At 45.9% G+C, this 22,748-nt stretch overlaps 1 protein-coding gene across 2 annotated transcripts in view; it reads left to right on the top strand.

The window, feature by feature from the left end:
- LOC144756148 (E3 ubiquitin-protein ligase TRIM39-like) overlaps positions 1-22,748 on the top strand; it is a 244,814-nt gene that overhangs the window by 107,912 nt on the left and 114,154 nt on the right. For both annotated transcript variants that reach the window (XM_078645722.1, XM_078645724.1), the window contains exon 3: positions 13,007-13,237. In XM_078645722.1, the coding sequence (XP_078501848.1) occupies positions 13,007-13,237 (231 nt within the window). The remainder of the gene's footprint in view (positions 1-13,006; positions 13,238-22,748) is intronic.

The raw sequence follows: 22,748 nt of genomic DNA on the forward strand, positions 1-22,748 counted from the left end.
TGATTAGACAACCTAGAACATGCGACTTAGGACAAACTCAGGAACGGTGGGAAGTGAGAACCCTCTTTTGTTATACTCTCATACCCGTCCACAACAGGAGTAAATAAGAGACACGGGTAAGGTTAAAATATTTATTTTAACGACGTGCTCTCAGGTGCAGTATCTTTGCCAACATAAGCAGACATATGATTAAAAATAATATGGTCAGCATTGTTAAAATTCCATAAAACACAAAGGGAGAAATCATATTACAATGATGGTGAAAACAGACTGTATACTGCCTAGTTATAACACCCTCCCTATCTAGGAACTATGTTTTATAAACTAAAGAAGGTCTCTTAGGCTTGTGTGGGGGACCCCATTACCTCTCAGCTCAGCAAGAGTAAATCCCATCAGGATCAGCAAAAGCTCTCTGCATCCGTGCAAACGGAAAATCTTCAAAGTGTGTGAAATCATGGCTGCAGTGTAATAATAAAGGCGCCAGGATTTCAGTTGGCTCGCAGCTGCCATTTGTTGTGTCTAAAAAAACGTTAGCCGATCAGTTCGAACAACAGCTACCATGTTGTGATAACCTTGACGGCTTCAGCACTCACTGTGCAGACTAGGGTCACGATGTAAGTCTAGAGTTGTAAAAAACAAGCCGTTCTCATGTGAAGACATTCGCGCATCCTAACTTACAAAAACAGCTATATGCAGTCTCATGTGCAAAAGGTAAAATGGCGTTTAAACTTCTAATAAGCCATGCTAACATAACAGGCGTACAAGCCAGGCTTAGGCCACACTACACTCCGGGTCAGTTATCAGATCTAGTGTTGGTGGACTGCTGCACTCATCGTTCTCTGCAGTGGTGAAATCCACAAAACCTTTCCAAAGGGCGGCCGTTCATCGACCCGGTTCCACAGACAGTGCTAACAGCAGACGCATCACTCACTGGTTGGGGAGCTCATCTCCAAACTCACACAATTCAGGGCATGTGGAGCCTGCATCAAAAGCAGCTTCACATAAATCATCTAGAGCTTCTAGCGATGCTTCTAGCGCTCAAAGCCTTTCAAATTCACCTGGTACGCAAAGCTGTCCTAATACGCACAGACAACATGACAGCAATGTATTGCATACAGAACAGGGGAAGACACACTTTCTCCAGCTGTCACAATTAGCACAGACCATCTGGAGGTGGGCCATACATCACAAAATGTATCTCCTCGCAGAACATCTTCTTGGAGTAGAGATTCAAATTGCGGATCTGCTCAGCAGACGGAGACAACGGATCCCTGAGTGGGAACTCCACCCTCAAGTTCTCCTCCCATTTTTTCAGATGTGGGACTTCCCAGGCATAGATCTGTTCGCCATAAACCAAAACACAAAATGCCCAAGCTTTGCCTCCAGGTATCCACACCCTTTGTCCAAAGGCAATGCACTATGGATGAATTGGTCAGGAATATTTGCCCAGGCTTTTCTGCCACTCCCATTCATTCCACTAGTGGTTCAGAACCTCAGGCAGGCATCCCTGACACTAATCCTAGTTGCTCCCACATGGGCCCGTCAACCGTGGTTCACCACCCTGTTGGAGCTCTCAGTAGTCCATCACCAAAAACTACATTTTGCACCCAATCTCCTCACGCAGAGCCATGGAGAGATAAGACATCCAGGTCCCTGTCATCTCAACCTTGCGATCTGGCTCCTGAAATCGTAGATTTTGGCTACCTCAATGTTTCGCCAGACTGCATGAACATTATCAAAGAGGATAGACGTCCTACAACAAGAGCTTGCTATGCAGCAAAGTGGAAGCAGTTTGTTATTTATTGTAATAACAATCAAATCAACCCACTTGATGCTTCCGTTCAAAATATCATCTGCCATTTACTGCATCTACAGCATTCAAATTTAGCATACACATCAACACACTTACATCTTGCTACAATAGCCGCATACCTTCAAAATAGACATCTGTCTCTCTTCAAAGTGCCTGTTAAAAAAGGCATTAATGGAAGGTCTCGAGTCATTCCCCCAAGACTTCCACCTGCCCCACTATGGAATCTCAAGATTGTCCTCACCAGACTGATGGGTCCACCCTTTGAGCCATTACACAAATGTGAGCTGCAATTTCTCACTTGGAAAGTCGCTTTCCTCATAGCTATTACATCACTGAGGGGAGTAGGTGAGCTTCAGCCACTAACCATACAGGAACCATTTTTATAAGTACACCAAAACAAAGTGGCTTCTTCAGACTAATCCTAGATTTTTACCCATGGTGATCTTTGCGTTCCATATTAACCAATCTGTTGAGTTGCCTGTGTTCTTCCCTCAACCAGATTTGGTGGCAGAACGTGCTCTACATACCTTAGATGTTAAAAGAGAATTACTCTACTATATAGGAAGGACAAAATCTTTTGATAAAACGAAACAACTCTTTGTGTGCTTTTGCTCCACCTCATAAAGGCTATCCCATCTCAAAATTAGGTATTGCACGGTGGATAGTCAAGTGCATTCAGACATGCTATGCAAAAGCGAAACGAACATTAAACATTTCCTCTAGAGTGCAGTCCACTCGCAAACTGGGGGCTTTCATGGCTTTTTAGGAAACATCGCCATAAATGCCAACTGCAAAGCTGCAATATGGTCTATACCTCACACATTCACAAAGGACTATTGTGTAGATGTGTTAGCAAGGCAGCAAGCTAGGGTGGGCCAGGCAGTTCTACGTACATTTCTTTCAAACCACTGCAACAGCTACAGGTTAGCCACCACTTTGGGGGATTACTATATCGTCTATGCAAAGCATGTGATCTACAGCTCACATGCCTCGAACTGAAAATGCTACTTACACAGTATGCCTCTGTTCTTGACATGTAGAGCTGTAAATACACATGCACCAACCCACCCCCCGGTACCTATACCTGTTGCACTGATATCTTACTTATTTACATACACATGGACATCTCTATTCTACTACTCTTACTAACTCCATTACCACCCTCTGCAGGAAAACAATCTAACAATGGAGTTGATGCCCATGCACACTATCACCGAAAGGAGGAGTCACCTACCTCATGACTGGAAAAGACTTCTTTGAAGAAAAACAAAGTGCAAACATCGGGACCCAACACTCGATGGCAGACTATTCGAAGCATGTGAATCTACAGCTCTACATGCCAAGAACAGATGCATACTGGGTTAGTAGCATTTTCCTTTTTTTCATTATTGTGAGTGAATGCACTTTCAAAAATGAGTTTTGACTACAAGATGTACAAAACTATCACTTTTAATCCGCACTTCCCAGTGCAGTGCTATAATGTGCCCTATAATTAATGACAAAGCTTCCACATGTTACAAAAATACACTTTTGGGAATTTTGAAGAGACTTTATCATATTTTACGTGATTGTTTTTTTTGTGTGTATTATTTACATGCCAAATATTTTCAGGGCTCGTGCACAGGCTCTAAGATACCAACAAGACCCTTGGCTCAACTCTCCCTGTTAATTTGTTATTTTGCCTACCTTTTTAATGGAGTAAAATGCATCCCACATGTAGTAATGTCTCATTTGGCATAAACAGAGTTTGTGCAATAAACCACACGACATGTCATCACTTTAGCATAAAAGGCCATCTATTAGGACAGGGTGTTGCATATATTTATTTAACTTCATTAACATTTAACAATAACATTAATGCTTCATAAACAATGCACCCATTCCTCCCCAAACCATTAACATCATCTCAAAGCCGTCGTGCCTTGTCAACCAGTAAAACCCCTGTAGGGCATTTTACTGTCCTGCCCTCCCCTCCCCCAGCCGCATAGCCATAACTAGTATGTTCTCATGCACCTTGTTCGTTCAACAATTTGCTCACCTAATCCTTCAATTCCCTCATGTAATATGCATTCCCCAATTGGGAAAGGTTCACTCCATTGTCACGTAAAAGACACGGCTCCTCCTCCTTAATGCCCCCATGCCATAACACTTTGTCATGCATAACACCCTCATGGCCCTGTTAAGCTTTCGCCGAGCTTTCTCGAACGCCACATGCTTCACAACCCCCCTCCAAACCCTGCGTGGCATAAATTTAGCCTCACCTCGAAGCCCCACTCAATGTGTTGATTCAGCGTGAAACCGTATAACTGAAACAGATTGTTTTCCTCAAGATGAATAAGGAGCATGTCCGGGCAACCCCTCTGCGAAATCAGCTTTGTCAACCATGGCAGAAAGCTCCCCTTCCTCATTCCCCTTTTCCCCACCATAAAACCTCAAGGCTGCTGTGCAGCCCCAGATTTTGTCTGAACACTTGTTGGTCAGATAGTGCATCCCAGCCATTCAAAAGAGTAAGTGTCTGTGTTAAGGTTGCATCTTCCATCAAGGAGGGTACCGCTAGAATGGATAAAACATAATTGGCGTAAAAGGTTAAGCCTTCCATTGTTGTCCCAGATTTGGGATCAAACTACCCAAAGGAAATGGCTGATTAGCCTCCGTTCCTTGTAACATTTTTTCTCATTGTATAACAGTGCAAAACATGTAAAATACAACAGGAGAAAGAAAGAGGCCCAAAAGACCAACACACCAACCTCCAAATATATAAAAACAAAATTACATGTGCAGGCTATATTTCAGAGTCCTTAGGAGAGAAGAAATCCGACGGCTAGGAAAGTGATTTCAATGTTTATTGTACACAAACCCGTGTAAAGTTTAGTGGTCTCCTATTGAGTAAGTTCAGTCATGAAATACTACTACCAGCGTGGACTTGGTTACTACATTTTTTATATCAAAAATGTAGTAACGAAGTCCACGCTGGTAGTAGTATTTCATGAGGATTTATTCAGGTTGGATACAGCATAGTAGTACAGTAGATATTAGCCCCACCAGGAGCACCCAGCTAGGCACTCAATCCTTCTCCAACTGTGAGTTCCCACTCCCAACATTCCATCTTACATCACTCAAGCAGGGTTCCACTGGCACAGCATATATAATAGCAACCCAGGATACTACAGATACATTAAGTCGACCTGGACTTTAACATACACACACAAATGTGGGAATGGGGGACATGAGGTATTCCTTAGTGGTAACAATTGTAAGAACTCACTGAGTGGTACACTTTTGTGCCAAGCATTAATTTACATGGAGCCTGCGACGGTTCTACAAATAACCTCTCTTGCCACCTGCACGGTTCACCCTCCACAGTGATAGACCCAATTTTCAGGCAACTATCCAATGGCAGCTACGTTATGCTCAATGATCACAGCTGTTGTGGCATGTTGCCAGGAAGAAGTTATCTCGTGACTGTGTCATCCAGGGTCACTTGTTGTATGCAAGTATTGTATCCAAAAAGTGAGACAGGAAGGGAGACGGCGTTATGGCCTTCACTGAATACCTCTTGTATACGAATTGATACTTTAACCCCTTCCATGCTCATGACGAGCTCAGCTCGTCATGCAGTACACTGGTCGTGTGCTTATTACGAGCTGAGCTCGTCATGAACCATGGAAATCTGAAAAGTTCAGCACCCAGCGGGAATTGCTGTAGCAGTCAAGGTGTTAAGCAGAATGAAAGTCATTCTTTTACAGAAAAATGTGCCACTGACTTCGTCTAGAGAAAGTATGATCTGCAAGTTGCAAGGACTTCTGCAGAGATACATGCATTATTATCAACCAACTGCCCAGTACATTTCGCAGAAATGTTAAGTCAAATCTTAAACATGTCTGATACCAGTGGCATCGCACATGTATTTAAGACACTTTTTTCGGGACTGTTGGCACCATTCGAAGCAGTCCTCTGCGTTTTTCCAAATTTTGTGCACTCTGTGTTCGGCGGCCTACCTCTCATCTTGGGACTCGTAGCAGTAATTCTATTTTTATTCCTACTGCTCCGATATGGGAAGTCCAGTAACCAGCGATACTCAGAACACCATGGAAGGAACGCTCCTTGCCATGAGGTATCGTGAAAGGATTACACAGATTCTTGGCTTGGCTCGTTTGAGGGATCTGAACGCGACTTGGTTCCTTTCGTTCAGACCAATATGGCAAGATTGCACCTTACCTGTTCTACGTTGCCTGCTTTGCAGAGAAGAATGCGTGTTGGACATTTGTCTTACACTTCCATCAGTCCTGCCTATGGATGTGGACGCTTTGCTAGGTCCAGTACGACTCATGCATCGTGTTGCCCCCAACGGCTTCCCATTCTGATGACAGCATTCATTTAGATCTCACCGGCAAGTCTGACTGAGGGTGAGATACGAGCTATCACAGGCACACACGTACCACCTACTTCGGATATTGCTAATGCATCAAACGCTGACGGCGATGATCCTCATCTATGCACATTCGACCTGCTAACTGAACTGGATCCGCTTTCACCTACAATGGTAGACGGTTTCTTTGCCAGCCTAGACGATCTGATGTTTTCTCATGACTCTGAGAATAGCTTTTGATAAATTCACACAGCGTTCCCTGAACTCTGAAATTCAGCCTTTGCTTTTTGAAAACAAACCCTTCAACCAATTGAACTTTTTTCACAGGATTATCTGCTTAAAGTAGAACTATTCTTAGAGAACAAGATTTCATTTTGAAACTTCCTAAATGACAATATTTGGCTTCAAAATCGAAACAAAATAGTTAAAACAAATTATGCTATGGGGTGGTCTCAGGAAACAGATTTTATGTATAACTTAAAGAATGTACTTTCGTCTTTTATTAGTGATGGAATGTATGCTCACAAATTATGCTTGATTTCAGATGACGCCTATGATTTTGCATACAGTGTATACTCATTTTCATGTGAACAAACCTTTCAAATGCATTTTTGTATTTTGGGTGGGATTGTAAACAATTTGCCTTAGATATGTTGAGTGCTTATACTTCTAGTGTTATTGAGCTTAATAATCGAGGAGTGGGTGTTGTGTAGGAATATAGGACCCTAGTGTAATTTTCCCGATTCATGCCCATATTTAGGTATAAATCACCCAATCCTTATATATGCATAGAAATCATTACCTTATTTAGACTTAGCCTAAGCTGCCCAAATACGGCATGGCTACTTCCACTAAATTCCGAGAATCCACAACGATTTCTTGGAAAAATCCGCCTTCAGCAGTCAGGTACTTCCCCCTGCTTGAATATTGATTTATCCAAGAACTCCTGGAGTTTTTAAAGAACTGAGGCTTTAATGACGTTATGTCCAATCTTACGTCAAACTCGGCACCTTCAAAGTATTAATATGCCTACATTTGCCCAGACAAACACACGGTGGTTTGGAGCAGATCGACTAACTACTTGCCCGACGCCCTGCTGCTGCAAGTGCCGAAGGAAGCCAACCCTCCAACTGACGCACTGAGACGACTCTGTCTTTTCTCCTGCTGAGAAATCCAGCTCCAGTGTTTCCAGGCTACCCTTGCGGGTTGCTGGGAGATCGAGTCCTGAGAAAGAGATACAAGACCTCTGTCATTCTAAAACCAGGGTACGGAGCTGATTAGACCCTTAGAGAATTTGTGGAACAGATTCTTGGTAGAAACTACTAAAACTTAAGCTACACCTCACTTACTCCTTCCCCGTACTAGGCTTAGGTTAGGCACACCGGGGTAGGCGTATTTTAGAAGCACCAGTTGAGTACTTTTAGTCATTATTTATCACTGTATGTATTTTATGCATTTTATGTATTCTATGGTATATGGCTTAGAAACCATATCATGCTTTTACAGTACTACTTTATAATACTTTTCGTATTATATGCCTTGTACTTTATAACCAGTATTATGATTGTAGCAGTACATTTCTTATGCTTGAGAAAGAAGACTGTTCAATAAATACTTTTTATTGAAAACGTCCGTCTCTCTTTTTCTCAGCAACTCTGGTGAAACGAAGCATGCACGATTGACTGAGTAAAATAGCTATCTATTGTTTCCGCGACTCTAGAGATACGTTTCTTATCCTGGGCAATCAAAGTTGTCATGTTTATGCGGTTGTCAGAAACGAATCCCTTCTTGTGAATTTGAGAAAGTTTCTAGTGACCTCTGAGCTAGCTGGCACTCACAATTAAGTCGAATATATTCGGCAGAGACCTTGTCGACCTCAGTCCTACGTCTAAGCTGCAGGATATATTATTCCGAAGCACAGAGCCTATTGGGAATATAGGAACTACACTACACTTCCTCCTTAGATCCATCTTTCACTTGTATATTCCTGTGTAAAAGCTTGAAAACATCAAAGTACTCGTATCTCCATATCTTGTTGTTTGTCTTGTCTGAAAGGTGTGACCCCAGAGGCTTTGCTAAACCCATGTAAGGCAACCTCTTCTTCTGTTTGTCTTCTTTGCTTTTGTTCTCCCCCACCCCTTCAAGCCATTCCTTCTATTCTGTGTCTAAACCCCCTTTCTGTCCACTACTGTGTTGCCGCCTGCCTGCTTGGGCATCACTGCCCCCTTCATATCTCCCTTTTCTTGCACCCCCACTGACTTGCAAGTCTTGCCGCGCCCGCTCTCGACTCCCCTGCGTCTCAGGCCACCCGCCAATCTCCATTACCTGACAGCAGGCCGCCAATGTCCTGCTTTTCTCTGCGAAGTCTGACGCCTCTTCGTGCATTGTTGTCCATGGTGTTCACTTTGTCTGCTCTTGGCTTCTGAAAAATACCAACTGTGACCTTAGTCTGCTCTTTCTTTTTCAACTTTGCCTCTGGCATCTCCATATTCTGGTCATCACGCAGTTCACCTTCTTCCCACTCATCACTGCCCCGGTCATATTCCAAAACCAGCTCATCCTCACCCGGAACAACATCAAACACAGTCCAGGGGCCGTCATGCACCTTGTTGGCATCCTCACCACCGTAGTAGTCTCACCCACTGGCCTTGCAGCTCCATCCCCCACCACGCTGCACCAACCTGGGAGGTGCCTGCACCACCCGGCCCTCGAGCCGTACAAGCTCTCTGAAAGCTTGTGCCTTGTCCCTGATGCACTGGCACCCACAGCCAGTGCTAACCTTGAACCTGACGCTCTGCGTTTGCCAGCATTAATAATTAGGATCAACCAATCTCTAATGCACTTCTTTGCAATTAGAGACCATTCTCTTTTGAAAGTGGCGTCTTCCAAAAAGAGGCACAGGAAATTGCTTACGATCAGGCCACTCGAAGCTATGTTGGCCTGTAAGTATTCTGTCATGATTGCTCCGTGGAGTTTGATCTTAATCCATTCTCTTTTCATTGTTGTGAGTGAATGCCAGTCGTCTGACTGGTTGCCTGATGAGGTGCTACTATCAGCTCCAAGTAGTGAAAGAGTTCTAAGAACTTCTGCTAACACCTCATCCCCCAAGCTGAGGCCCTGGTTGACTCTTTGAATACAGCCAGGGCTCCAGGATGTCCAACATATTTTGTCTAATATCCCTCTCTGTCACTCTGTGTATGGAATACAAGAAAGGTAGGTAGCCTTCCTCTGGATTAGTAGGGACAAGGTGCTACTGACCCCCTTGCCATGTAGTTGTTTTCCGAGGGCCGCAAAGGCCTGGTCCGTGACTATCTTCCAGCCCTGTCCAATGGGCCTTTTATTCTGTGCCTGCCTTCCTGAAGAGCAGGCATGGATGCAAAGCTGACATCACCATGCAGGGGGACCTGCTTGGGGACAGTTTAGCCAGACTTGGTCCGTTACGTTAGGTCGATATGAGAAGCTCTAACCACCGTGAGGGTATCCAGATGCTTGGACAGGTGTGCAGGCATGTAGTCTCCGCATGGTTATTTGAATAGCCAAGTGAGGAGGATTCTCTGATGTGCTGTGGGAGTTCTTTCCATATTTTTGGTCCAGTAAAGGCGAACATGCGCCCTCATTTTGTGTGTGTGTGTGTGTTAGAGTGAGCCTGAGCGTAGGTGTCTGGCTGGCTGGTGCAAGTGTATTTGGCTGGTAAGGTATGCTCGTCCAGTATTGTGCAAGGCATTATATGTGTGCGTGAGGAATTTTATTTGGCTGTGTTTGTGAATGGAGAGCCAGTGGAGCTCTCTGAGGTGAGGTTAGATATGGTTACAGCATGAGAGGTTGAGTGTGAGTCTTGCAGTGGCGTTCTGGATGGTCTGAAGTCTGTATATGAGCTACTTGGAGATTCCAGTGTAGAGTTTGTTGTTGTAGTTGAGGCTTCTCAAGATGATTGACTGCATGACGGTTCATCTGGTATTCTTTGGTGCCATTTGAAGATCTTTTTGAGCATGTGCAGGATGTGGGAGCAGGCAGTGCTCACTGCATTTGCTTATGCGTCATGTTGAGCTTGTCGTCCAGGGTGATTCCCAAATTTCTGGTGTGGTTGGTGGGTACTGATGTTGTCCTAGCTCAGTCGGCCACCAGATAGCATCCTAAGGGGAGGTCTTGTTTCTGAAGACTAGTACTTTCTTCTTGTCAGAGTTGGTTCTCATCCATTCTGCTATTATGGTCATGCAGTTGGTGAAGTTTGTTCTGGTGGTGTTAGTATTGTCCATCAGGGAGAGGAGGAGCTGGATTACATAAGCATAGGAGATGATGTTAATGCCTTGGGATCTGATGGTGTTGGCGAGTGCTGCAATTTAGGTCCATTTAGGGATGGACCGCTTGGCCAGCCTTGGCAGTTTTTTAAAGCAAAGAGCTTCAGCCATGCCAGGACTGCTCGACTCGAGGGTCTGACTTTTGTGGAAGCCACCTAGCAGAGAGGAGAGCAAGCAGCCTGGCAGCTTGTGCCCAGCCAATGGTATGACCAGATTAAATGGGGTAGAGTGGCACTAGTCCTGGATCCTGCCTGGCGGGCGGGGCTTCATACATCTGCCCATAGTTCTTCTCTACCCACCACCGTTCTTCAGCAATTCAGAATGATTGCTCAGTGGGGTGTCTTGGGTGCCTGTGTTTTACTCTGGTACCACTATGCCTGCCTTTCCCTTCTGTTGTCACAAAGCAGGCTGGGTCCGCTTAACTCTTCCTCCAGCTACCTGCAGGTCAGCAGGGACTCTGCATCAGGCTCCCGAGTGGTGTGAAGGTGTGTTCTGGACAGGGACGCAGCTCCTCCCCCCGTCAAGGAGATGAGGTTTCCTGGTTGGTCCATGCACTTGTAAGTACCCATGACCATTTCATTGAAACTGTGAATGGCTCAATAAACCAGGTATGGTTGCTTTCATCGCTCCGTTTGTTACTTGGATGACTGTGGTATTTCTAGAGTTAATACATGCCAATGAGCGCTGATCTCCAAGGATGCTTGCATTTATCTGACCAAGACCAGCCCAGGCTCGCCTGGTCCATTTGGTGGCCATACATAAAGTAGGGCCGATCGCTCGTCCCCTTGATGGCAACAATACATAAAAGATGTCTTCTCTAATAACGTTCAATAGTACTTTCTGTGCCTACCATTGTTATCACTTGTTAGAACGGTAATTCCAGTTCCAACAGCTTATATTAAAATTGCTGTAAATAAAAAGCTTGTTGTTGTGTCTTGGGAATGAGCTGGTGGTCCACCAGGAGGTGAGCTACCACTTGTCCTAGCCTCTGCCTCTCGTGCCCCCGAATGCCAGGGATCTAGGCATTGGGCAGGGTCACCATCCTTACCCAGAGCAGGGTGACTTCAGACAGAGAAGGAGTCTAGGGCTCCTGCAGATTGATCAGCTCCCATAATCTCCAGTGAGAGGCAGCCATAGCTTTCCTCTGGGAGGCCTGCTTCCTGCAAGCTGGTGGTTCCAGCCAAAAGGGCCTGTCCAGGACAGGCCCTACCCACAAGGGTCTGCTAGGTTTCAAGATGTCTACCAATGTGCTTGTTGGCTTAGTCTTAACAAAAATGTTACCACTGGCGTTTCATTCCCAAGGCTGATCCAGCCAATGGACGAGTATGGGTGTGCCAACTTGCTGAACCATGTCACCAGCTATTTTGAATTACCGCCTGGCCTAATTATATCCATACATGGTCTGATATGTGAACATTCAGGAGATTTATATTGTAGCCTATGTGATTAGAAACGTCTTTCACCAGGCATGGGTTTGTGCTAATTCATTGGATAGCCCTCAACTTACGTGTGTAAACGGTAAGGTTTTTGGGAAACAAATTGAGTCTATGGTCAATTTTTATATTTCATACATGTGTGTATAATGTATTTTAAAGCATGTGCCAAGGAGCTTTGTGTATACTGATGATACCCAAAGGTACTTTATCCTAAAATTATCCCTTCCTTTTCCAATATTTATATTCTTGTTTTATGATCCAGAATAACCTTTCTTTTAGTCGAAAGAAGAAACACAATATATAGATAGAAGAACTCTTGCCAGACTTTCTCATACAAGATCTTTTCCTCAACCAAGTCCAACATCCAACTTTAGTTCAGTTTCAGATCATGAGATTTCTTTTGACTAAGGACTTTCTTTGACTAACTGCAGCCACTAAAACATATTCTCTACTTTTATATAGTGTATCATTATTTATAACTTACTGCCATCAAGCTTGGGCTGCCACAAACAAAAACATAAATAACACTTGATGCATATTTCTTTGTGGAGATCTCTGCTGCTGTGACCTGGGACCACAGCTGTCTTCCTGTGGATTGGAGGCTTGGATTCTACTTCCCGATGTATCTCCTATAAGGTTATAGCACCTATCATCACCCACGACACTTTACCAAAGCAGACAACCTAACGCACCGTAAAACCAATCTCAGATCCATGCCTTCCCAATCTGCAAATTAAGACTAATGGCCAGCGCTGTTTAAATTTACCCATAAATAATTCAGTTTTTCTATTAAAGCTTAGAATACATTAGGTCCATTCTCTTCTACTACAACAAAACACCAACCCTCTTCCACCAAGATTATAAATAGCAGTATAGGAAATGTCCGTGCAAGAACAACCTGCTCTACCTCGAGCTGTACTTCTGGACGCCTCTTTCTCTGGTGATATATTGTGACCCTCAATCACCTAGTGAATGATAAGACAACCTGCAGCATAATTTGTCAGGCTGAGGGATGATTGATACATTTATTACCTGTACATGTTCCTGAAGTGCAAGTAATGTGAAAATGTGATTTCTTTTGATGTTCCAGTCACAGATCATGAGCCAAAGAGAGCGAATCACTAATGAGTTTGAAAAGCTGCAAAAGTTTTTGGAGAAGGAAAAACATTGTCACCTCAGCAACCTGGAGGAGGAAGAGAAGAAGAGTCTGCAGAGCATCGAGGATACACTGACCACATTAAAAGAAAAGCAGTCTGACCTCAGGAGCCTGATTACAGAGATTGAAACGAAGTGTCAGCAGCAGGATGTGGAGTTATTGAAGGTAAGAAAATGTTATAAATCTAGAGAACTAGATGAGGACCATACCTTCCTTAGTTTCAGAAATCACTAACCTTGTAAACTGGATAAAATGAGAGCAAAGTATGCATCCACACCTCTTCCACTGCAAACTATAAAGGAAATAACATGTTTCTTAGAAGTATACCTGGAGAAAGGGATTAGGATGAGAGAGGAAACGGAGATACTGCATATTGTTACTCTGGTCATATAGCTGGGCACTGTCTCCAACTGGTGGAGCATTGTGGTCTGAAGACAAGAGGAAGTCTTTAGTGATTTCATCAGTATTGCTACAGCACCTGATTTCTAATGTGGTGTATGATAAACCTTCAACAGTCCCAATCTCCAGCACTCTAAGCGTTGATGAATCTCTGTTTTATTGCAGACGACTACCTTCAGGGAAATATAAGCACGCTCTGTGATTTGAATAACATACATAGAAACTGCTTATTAGACAGCGACAAAATAAATGTACATTTATATTATAGAGTTCACCTGACAAATGCAATCACTTTCCCACCTTTTGTCATACCTTTAATACCATTCGAATAGGTGTGTGTTTATTTATTTCCTCACAGAAACCAAAATTTGAAAAAGTGCAGTTTTGCATTTTTAAAATGCCAATTTCACATATATGATTCGCTCCAATACAGGCAGCTTTTTAGTCTGACGGGATGATGTCATGAATTCTAGGATTCCCAGTGAATTGGATATAGAGAAAAAGTAACATTCTAGGGTGGCCTGATGTGTTTTGAGAGATTATAGAATGCCAGGGTAAATAGTCTGGCCCACGCAAATCCATGTGAGTGAGGTGTCTGAGTGATGAGAGAGAGGAGAGTCTGACCTGGAGCAGTGTAGGCAGTTCATACAGCATTTGTGAGGCTGTGACTGGTGGTGTGGGAAAGCTGTGAGATCAAAGGCCCTCAACAGCAATACCTTTCAGGCAGAAGAGCACAGAGAAGGATGTTAGTACTGTGGTCCTGGTACCGCTGTAATCTCGGTGGTGGTCCAACTACCATCATCACCACTGCAGGTCCGCCTGCCGTATTTCGAGTGTGACAGTCGGACGCCACCTCTGCTGGGATCCAAGATCCGGTGACTGTGGTGGTGTGGAAATTGGCAGGAATATGCTGGTGGTGCTGTGCCAAAAGAGACACAGATGATGGACGGAATGCAGTGCAAATCAAACGTTCACCCCCAGTCAAGAGATCTGGGTTAAAAACATTGTTCTTTTGCTCACCATGCCACCCCAGTTTAGACCCAGCCATATGCAAATCAGTCTGGACACTGTGCCTCATGGGAACAGTCCAGCCCGAACTGCAGAGCCAGGTCCTCCCTGGACCAGAAACAAGTATCATGGGACCGGTTTCAGGGCATCGCCCCTCATCAGCCAGGCTAGCATGAATTCAGTGGCACAGTGAGCCCGGGACTCATGTCTGGGCATACCTGGTGCACTTAAGGGGAGAAATGGAAAGACACACATATGATGTACAGAATGCAGAGCAAATCAAACATTCACCCCCAGTCAAGAGATCTGGGTTAAATCCATAGTTTTTTTTGCACTGCCAAGTATATTCCAAGTTAAAGTTCCACCGCCCATTTCATGGCAGTGAGCCCGCCATGAAAATGGTGGTGGACATGCAAGTAAGGTGGGCCCTAACAGGGCTCCCTGCTGCTTCTGTGCTTGGTGCCCCCCTGGCATTCCACCCCCATTTCTGCATTTTGTGACACCATGCAGGAAGGTGCTGCAGACGCTGTCACAGCGGCGGTCTGCTGTTAAGGCTCTCCTATGAGCCTAACCCATCCACTGCTGTGACACCGCAGCAGCACCGCCCGCTCACCCTAGATTCAAGAAGGAATCTGACGTGCCAGTGCACCATGGTCTCAGCCGTCCTCCTGTGGGCGCAGTGATGGTGGCCCTACAGGAAGACCAGCAAAATCATAATTAGGCCCTTTGTGTATAAACCTTTATTGTACAGTTAATTAAAACGATATATATATATATATATATATATATATATATATATATATATATATATATATATATATATATATATATATATATATATATATATATATATATATATATATATATATATATTTGATACAATATTATATATATATATTATAATGTTAGCTAATACCTTGGACTTTCAACATTTTGCACATTAAGAGGGATGTTTGTTCTGCTAAAGGCAGTGTAGCGCAATCTAATAAAACACATGATGAATAAAGGGTGAAATCATAAAAAGATACAAATAATTCAAAATGGATAGCTAAGATGTCTATTGTTTCATCTTCTCGTCATTGCGTCCTTCGAAAATGCACTGCACTGAGATATATAAAATGTGAAAGATTGAGTTAAAACATGGACTGTGTGTGTTCAAAGAACAGTCACAAAGATAGCACCACTCTTAGTCCGTTGCCTACAGTATACTTCATATGTTAGCATCATTTGTCCGTTCAGAGACTTTGGCCATACATTTAATAAAAATGCTGATTATTTGGCCGTCTGTACTGTGGCAACAGTGAGTGATAGCTAATGATCAACATTACGTTCATTACACAAACTGTTGGATAGAGAAGGCTCTTCTCTTTGACACAAGCTAGACACACTCCGAAAACATGGGCTAGCCGATTTTGTAATATTGAGAAAATCTGCAAACCGAATTTCTTATATAGAAGCAAGTTTTCACAGCACATTTTGGTTGGAGAGTAAATTAAAACACATTGAATGGGGCCAGGGCAATGTCATACATCACTGAGAGCAGCCAGTAGCCTAGGACAGAGAGAGACTAGACATTCAATCCTGTCTCGCCACTTGTATCAACTGGCTTTAAAAGTTAGTAATTGGGGGGCAGGAGCTACGCTAGCAACCAAGATGGTCGCGTAGACTCCCGCCGGATTATCCTGTCATTTATCCTGTTCTTGCGCCCAGCTAAAGTGTGTATGAACCTGCTGTGAGATTAATGGTGCTATCCCGAGATCTCTACTTGCTCGGCTGACGAAGATATGTCGAGTGGAAGTTTGCGGCCTAGATCTGCCCGGAAGTCGGGGTCTCGAGTACTGACCCATCCGGGTCTCAGTTGAATAACATCGGCTGTGGTGGTGTGATTGGGTCCGGTCTACCGGAGTGGAAAAATTTCTTTTCGGATTGATGTGGATGACGGTTGACTGCCTCGGTGAAAGTTGGAGGAGGGGTGACGGCCCTAAACTTGCAGCTGTGGACGGGGGCCCTGCCCGGTGACCCGGTAACGGGCCCGCTGGTGTTCGCTGGGTTTGGATCTCCGCCGGCGGTGGTGGCCCTAGGATATCAACGAAACCATTGATAAGTCTCCCTCTGCAGTCGATCGTTCCCTATTTGCCAGTCCCTCTCTGAGAGATCGATCCTGTTCGGGGAAGCGATCATGATCGACACCGATCGAGGAGTGGTTGACCGGAATGTGAGTGAACCGTCGCTACGAACTGTATTGGCAGCCATTGTGTCAACTCATGTGTACGTTGAAGACCGCATTCAGAAGATGATGGCGCGCTTGGCTGAGATGGTACGAGTTGGACCGGACCCCACTCCACTACAAGAAATAGCGACAACCGAGACACCCAAGATGGCCACTCTGATGAATGAAGTAGACCCTCTATTGTGTGAGGTATCGGAGCCTTAGACCAGTGTTTTGGATGATGAGCACAAGCTCGATGCCATAAATGGATTGTTAAACCTACGATCGCTGCTGACTATGGAAGGACTAATTGATGTTCCCACCCCAGAAACTTTCGACAAGTATTGTTATCGGAATGAAACTGCGTCACTTCCCTATACATCGGAGCCGCTAAGATGGCGGACGAATGAACGCTGGGAGATCGTAACGGGGAAGGGAGTCTCTGGATCTGACGATGTTCGCGGCACTTTTGTTCTGCTATCTTGTCTTGCATTAAGTTCTATTATAGTTTCTTCGTACTTGAATTGTCCTGTGGAAGAGGTGGTCTATCCGGAGGGGACTCATGTGTCTGATCGGAGGGGGCAAGGATGAGACCGAAAGACTGGGTTTGACTCACATACCGACGGACACGGGATCTGCTAAACTTATGCTATAGTGAGGCTGGGCGGTGTTTGAAGGTTCCCTGTTGAGATATATATTTGATGTTCTATAGATTTTTTTACCTCAATTTGGGGACCCTTGGTTCTGGCGGGAGGGAGGGGCGACCGGGAGCCCGTACGTATATACCCTCCCCACTTCTCTTCTCTACTTCGGTAGTTTTCTTTTTGTAGAACCTTGTTAGTTGGGGTGACAGGCACGCTGCTACTGGGAGTTAGGCGATAGCCGTTTGCAGGGGTGCAGGGTGGGGGGATGGGTTTATTGTTTTCTTTTAGTTATCGTCCATATGTTTTTTTTCTCTTTTTCAATTTTTCTCAGTCTTCCTTTAACCGTAATATTGGCGAAATATCCTGACTTTGATCCTTAACTTCTAGTATACGGCTGCCGTGATTCTCCTGTTTTGATTTCATGGGTGGGAGGATTTTGAGGATCCGCAACTAAACTGTTTACTGATTATATTGTCGCAAATTCTACTTTGTGCTTAATAGTGTGAGCCTCTCAAATATCTTTGCTGCTTCACGTCTATCCTGTTTTTGTATTAATTCACCTCGTCATTAATGGATGTATGTATGGCACCGGATATGTCTGTTTATTTTCTGTTTTAAAAAATTAAAAAGATTAAAAAAAAAAAAAGTTAGTAATTGGTTTCATCAGCATCGGAGGGGCCGACACGAGATCCGGAGCAGGCTGGTAGCTCCGCAGCCCCCGAGCGACCTCGCTGTGAGCGGTTAGCGAGGTCGCCCTGAGCCAGAGCGAGAGGCGTGCTGTGGTAGCCGCAACGCGCATGCCCTAGGATAGTACAGGGCGGAGCGAGTGCCGCGGTTTCTGCGTCTGGGCCGCAAGGGGTGGGCCGCGGATGCGGAGGCCGGCCGCGCCACGCCTCCCCTCACTGCAGCTTTCCACACGGTGAGCTCGGCCAGACGGTAGGCACAACCGCACGGCACGCAGCTCACATCCTGTTGTCTTTCAAGGCCAATCCCCCACCTTTTTTCAAGACCTTGCAGCGCTTACCTTGCAAAAACATCGCTCGTTCCACCCGGCGACGGCACACCTCCGCAACCTGGGCATATCCTACTCATGGGACCACCCCTTTCGCTGAATTTTTCGCTGGGACGATAAACTCCTTCAACTCCGCTCATTTGCAGAGACATGCCGTGTTCTAGAAATTTAACCTGCAGAGGAGCAGCACACGGAGACTGTACTACCTACCTCACAAAGAGCGACAACTAGTGGCTGGCAGAGAGTGGGGTGACGCCGGGCAATAGCTAAGCCACACCCATAGGAGATCGCTAAGGGCCGACAGGCAGCATTGGATGCGGGCCCTTCCACGGTTGCTAAACCTGCTACCCCCTGAATTCTGAGTTACCACTGCACGTTTTACAGATGAAAATAGGGCGGGGGAATTTGGGCTACAGGCCACAGTACATCACCCTCTTGGACTCACCATGTGGTTCCGTTCTACCATAGGACTAGAAGAAAGAATGCATAAAATTTTTTTGTTATTGTTGTTTGTTAATTTGAATAGGGAATTAGTTGGGGCCCACACTCCCCCAGGAGGTGTAGCGCAACCTTTTTCATGCAGCACTGTTTCCGAGCTCGGTATAGCGTCCGGAGTTCCGGATGGGGGAAATAGAGGGAAGGGGTCGGGTGGAGCAGGCATTAGGCCGAGGCGTACATGACAGGACACCCTCTTAGCATATTAAGACTGAATGTGTGCGGGCTTAATAACCCGATCAAGAGGCAGGTGATAATTATCTGGAGGCCTCCCGGGCAGATATCTGCCTACTGCCGGAAACGCACCTCTTACCGGGTGACTGTTACAGATTGAAATCAAGGGCTTTCCCACAGAAATGTTTCTCCTCCGCCTCCTCCAAGACGGTGGGAGTGGCTATTCTAGTAGCCAGGTCCTTCCATGGGATGGTAGAGCAGAAACTGGAGGAAATTAGGGGGCGCCTATTGATCTATAGGTTTGCCATTGCGGGAATGTCCTTCAGGATCGACACAATTTATAACCCCAACGAGAGGCAGGAAGGGTTTCTACATGGGGCGCCGGAGAGGGCATTGGGTACCGGGGACCAATTGGTACTTCTAGGAGGGGACCTTAACCTGGTGTTTGATAATGCAATGGACAGGTCGGCTCAGAGGCATGGCCAATCGGGGCGCTGTCTGTGGAGGGTCTGTCACGATTAGGGCAGGTAGGGGTGGTTGACTTATGGAGGGCCATCCACCTGACTGTCAGGGCATACTCGTTCTACTCTAAAGCCCACAAAACATATGCCAGGCCGGACTATTTCTTAGGCTCCAACGAAATTCTCCGGCTTATACAAGATGCTGATATACACACTGTGGAGCTGTCCGACCACAGAGCAATCATTCTTGCACTGTCCCTCCCGCCTCGCTTCCCCCCAGGACTTGGCGGTTGTGTGACTCCATGCTACTCCACAAGGAGGTCAAGAACCAAATACAACACGCACTTGAAGACTATCTCACACATAAAGAAACCCCGACATCTCACTAGCCACATTATGGGGGGCACTTAAAGCTGTGATTCAGGGGAAATGTATTGCGATTTCCTCAGCAGACAAAAAGATGCGTAAGGAAAAAAGGGAGGACCTCAGCAGGCAAACCAGGGAACTTGAGCGCATACATCAGCGCACGGGAGCCCCACGGGCCTTGCGCCAGCTCTCCAAAATGCACACGCAACTAGCAGCCCTAGAAACAGACCGGGCTGAATACTCGGCCCTGTGTCTGCGACACTCCTATTATATTGGGGGAGATAAGTGTGGCCGCCACCTAGCTAACACCCTCCGGGTCAAACATCAAGAACAGGGTATCAAGAAGATTTTCTCATCCGCAGGGACCCTGGTCACGGACAGCCCCAACATTGCGAACGCCTTTAAAGTCTTTTACAAACAGCTATATAATTCCCAGATTCCCTCTGAGGATATCCGCATCAAGGAGGTTATCTTGGCGATTGCACGGCTCAAGCCTGCAAAGTCGCCAGGTCCGGATGGGATCTCAGCGGCCTTTTATAAAGCCTTTTGTTCCATTTTAGCCCCTGTTCTTACAAAACTATTTAACTCCTTCTCGGAACCTGGGGCGATCCCTCCTGATATGCCTAAAGCCTCCATAATAGTCCTCCCTAAGCCTGGTAAAGATGTTCAACATTGCAGCTCCTATCGACCGATCTCCCTCTTGAACATCAACCTCAAACTCTACACGAGCATCATAGCCCATAGAATCAATGAATGCTTAGTGGACCCGGATCAGGCGGGCTTCATAACCCGTAGACAGGCCAGCGATAAAATAAAGAGAGCATTGCATATTATCGACAAGGCGAATAGGTTTCAGGGAGAATACATGCTCCTAGCGGTTGACGTCAAGAAGGCGTTCGATCGGGTCGACTGGCCGTATTTCGATCAGGTACTGACGCACTTCGGGTTTCGGGACAAATGCAGAACTCTCATCCTAAACTGCTACTTAGCCCCTTCCGCGTCGGTCCGAATTAATGTTTTCACATCATCCTCATTCTCCATACATAGAGGCACTCGCCAGGGTTGCCCGCTTTACCCCTATTATTCGCTTTGTATATGGAGCCTATGGCCCAGAGGGTCTGAGATCACCCGGACATAGTCGGCGTCCCATTTGGGGAAGACAGGCACTGCATCAGCCTTTATGCTGACCACGTCCTGGCTTCCCTGGTGAGTTTGATTCTTTCTTTACCGGCCTTTATGGGGGAACTGAGGGCCTTCGAGGAAGCCTCTGGGTTTCAGATCAATACCAGTAAGACCCAGGCACTCAACCTTTCGGTGCCTCGGAGCACGGTGGACCTCCTCGCTGCCCAGTTCCCGGTGCAGTAGGCCCCAGAGACTATTCCATATCTGGAGGTTCAGTTGGCTGGCACTATTCAGGTGACGCTAGATACCAACTAAAGGGTGCTTCTTCAGCAAATTCAGCAAAAACTACCTGAGGAGGTGGAAGCACCTTTGAATTTCTTGGTTGGGGCGGATCGCCGCCTGTAAGATGATAGCCCTACCCAAGATATTGTACTTCTTTGACCATTCCTCCTACAGGGTATGATCGCTAAACTCCTATCAGAACTAATACAGTTATTTGGCAGGGACGGAAACCATGTATAAAGCGCTCCGTGAGCTAACTCCCCCCAGAGGCCGGTGGGCTAGGAATCCCGGATCTGCAACTCTACTTAAGGCAGCCCAGCTGCACTATCTGGTGGAGTAGAGCTGCCCTGAGTTTGAGAAGCATTGGCTCTTCCAGGACAGGGCAGTAGCAGGGATGGCACTCTGGAAGATCCCATTTCTTCCCAAAGCACACAGGCCGCAGAGGCTGTATGTCTCCCCAATAACTCAAGCGACAATGTCAGTTTGGGTCAGTGTCAGCACTAGAAAAGGCCTGACTACGTTTCCATCCCCGCTAACCCCTTTTGTTTGAGAACCAGGACTTTACTCCAGGCAATGCAGCAACGGGATTTGCAACTTGGAGGGCATCGGAGTGCCGTTGCATGGGCCATTTCTTTGACTTAGAGGGTCTGCTCTCTTTTCCCCAACTACGGGAGGAATTTGGCCTTCCCGAGTCGGAGCGATTCCACTATCTGCAATTGCGACATTGGATCTTGCATCCATCCAACCAGGCCAAAGCACAACGTCGTTTGACCCAGTATGAAAAATGGCTCTTGGCCAAAAAGTCTGATAAAGGCATGATCGCGGAGTTATATACGCTCTTGCTTCAGACACAGACTCTTACTTTCCACGTGAGGAGGGCACGCTGGGAGGAGGAATTGGGACGTTCCCTGAGCACAAAGGAATGGGAAGACGTTGCCTACAGGGCCTGCCACACAGCGCGTAACATGGCTCTCACGGAGACACTCATTAAGATTACTTCCCATTGGTATTACACACGGTCTGACTCAAGCGAATCAAGCCCTTACATAGCGACAGCTGTTGGAGAGGTTGTGGTAACAAGGGATCCCTACTACACATTCTTTGGGACTGCCCGCAGATTCAGCACTATTGGACACAGGTTATTGATGAAATTGACACACACTTAAATACGCAGCTCCCACAGTTTCCAACTTGCAAATTGCTGGTTCTCCCAAACCCACCAACATACCCTCTGAAATCCATCCGTGGGCAGCAGATTGGCATAGCACTGGGAGCGGCAGCCCAGGCCATCCTTGCCCATTGGGGCACAGTGCACATTCCAACTCGTACAAACTGGCTGCATAGACTTTGGCGCATTCTAGGAACATGACATTAGCGGGGAAGGGGGACGAATTCCAAGAGGTATGGAACCCATATGTGTCATTACTGTCACAAGAATTCCATGAGTTAACATGCCCTAAATACCTCTACGCCTCTCCGGGATCCCCAAACCGGAGCACTCACC

This window comes from Lissotriton helveticus, chromosome 5_1 (genome assembly GCF_964261635.1).
Source record: "Lissotriton helveticus chromosome 5_1, aLisHel1.1, whole genome shotgun sequence".
Lineage (NCBI taxonomy): Eukaryota > Metazoa > Chordata > Amphibia > Caudata > Salamandridae > Lissotriton > Lissotriton helveticus.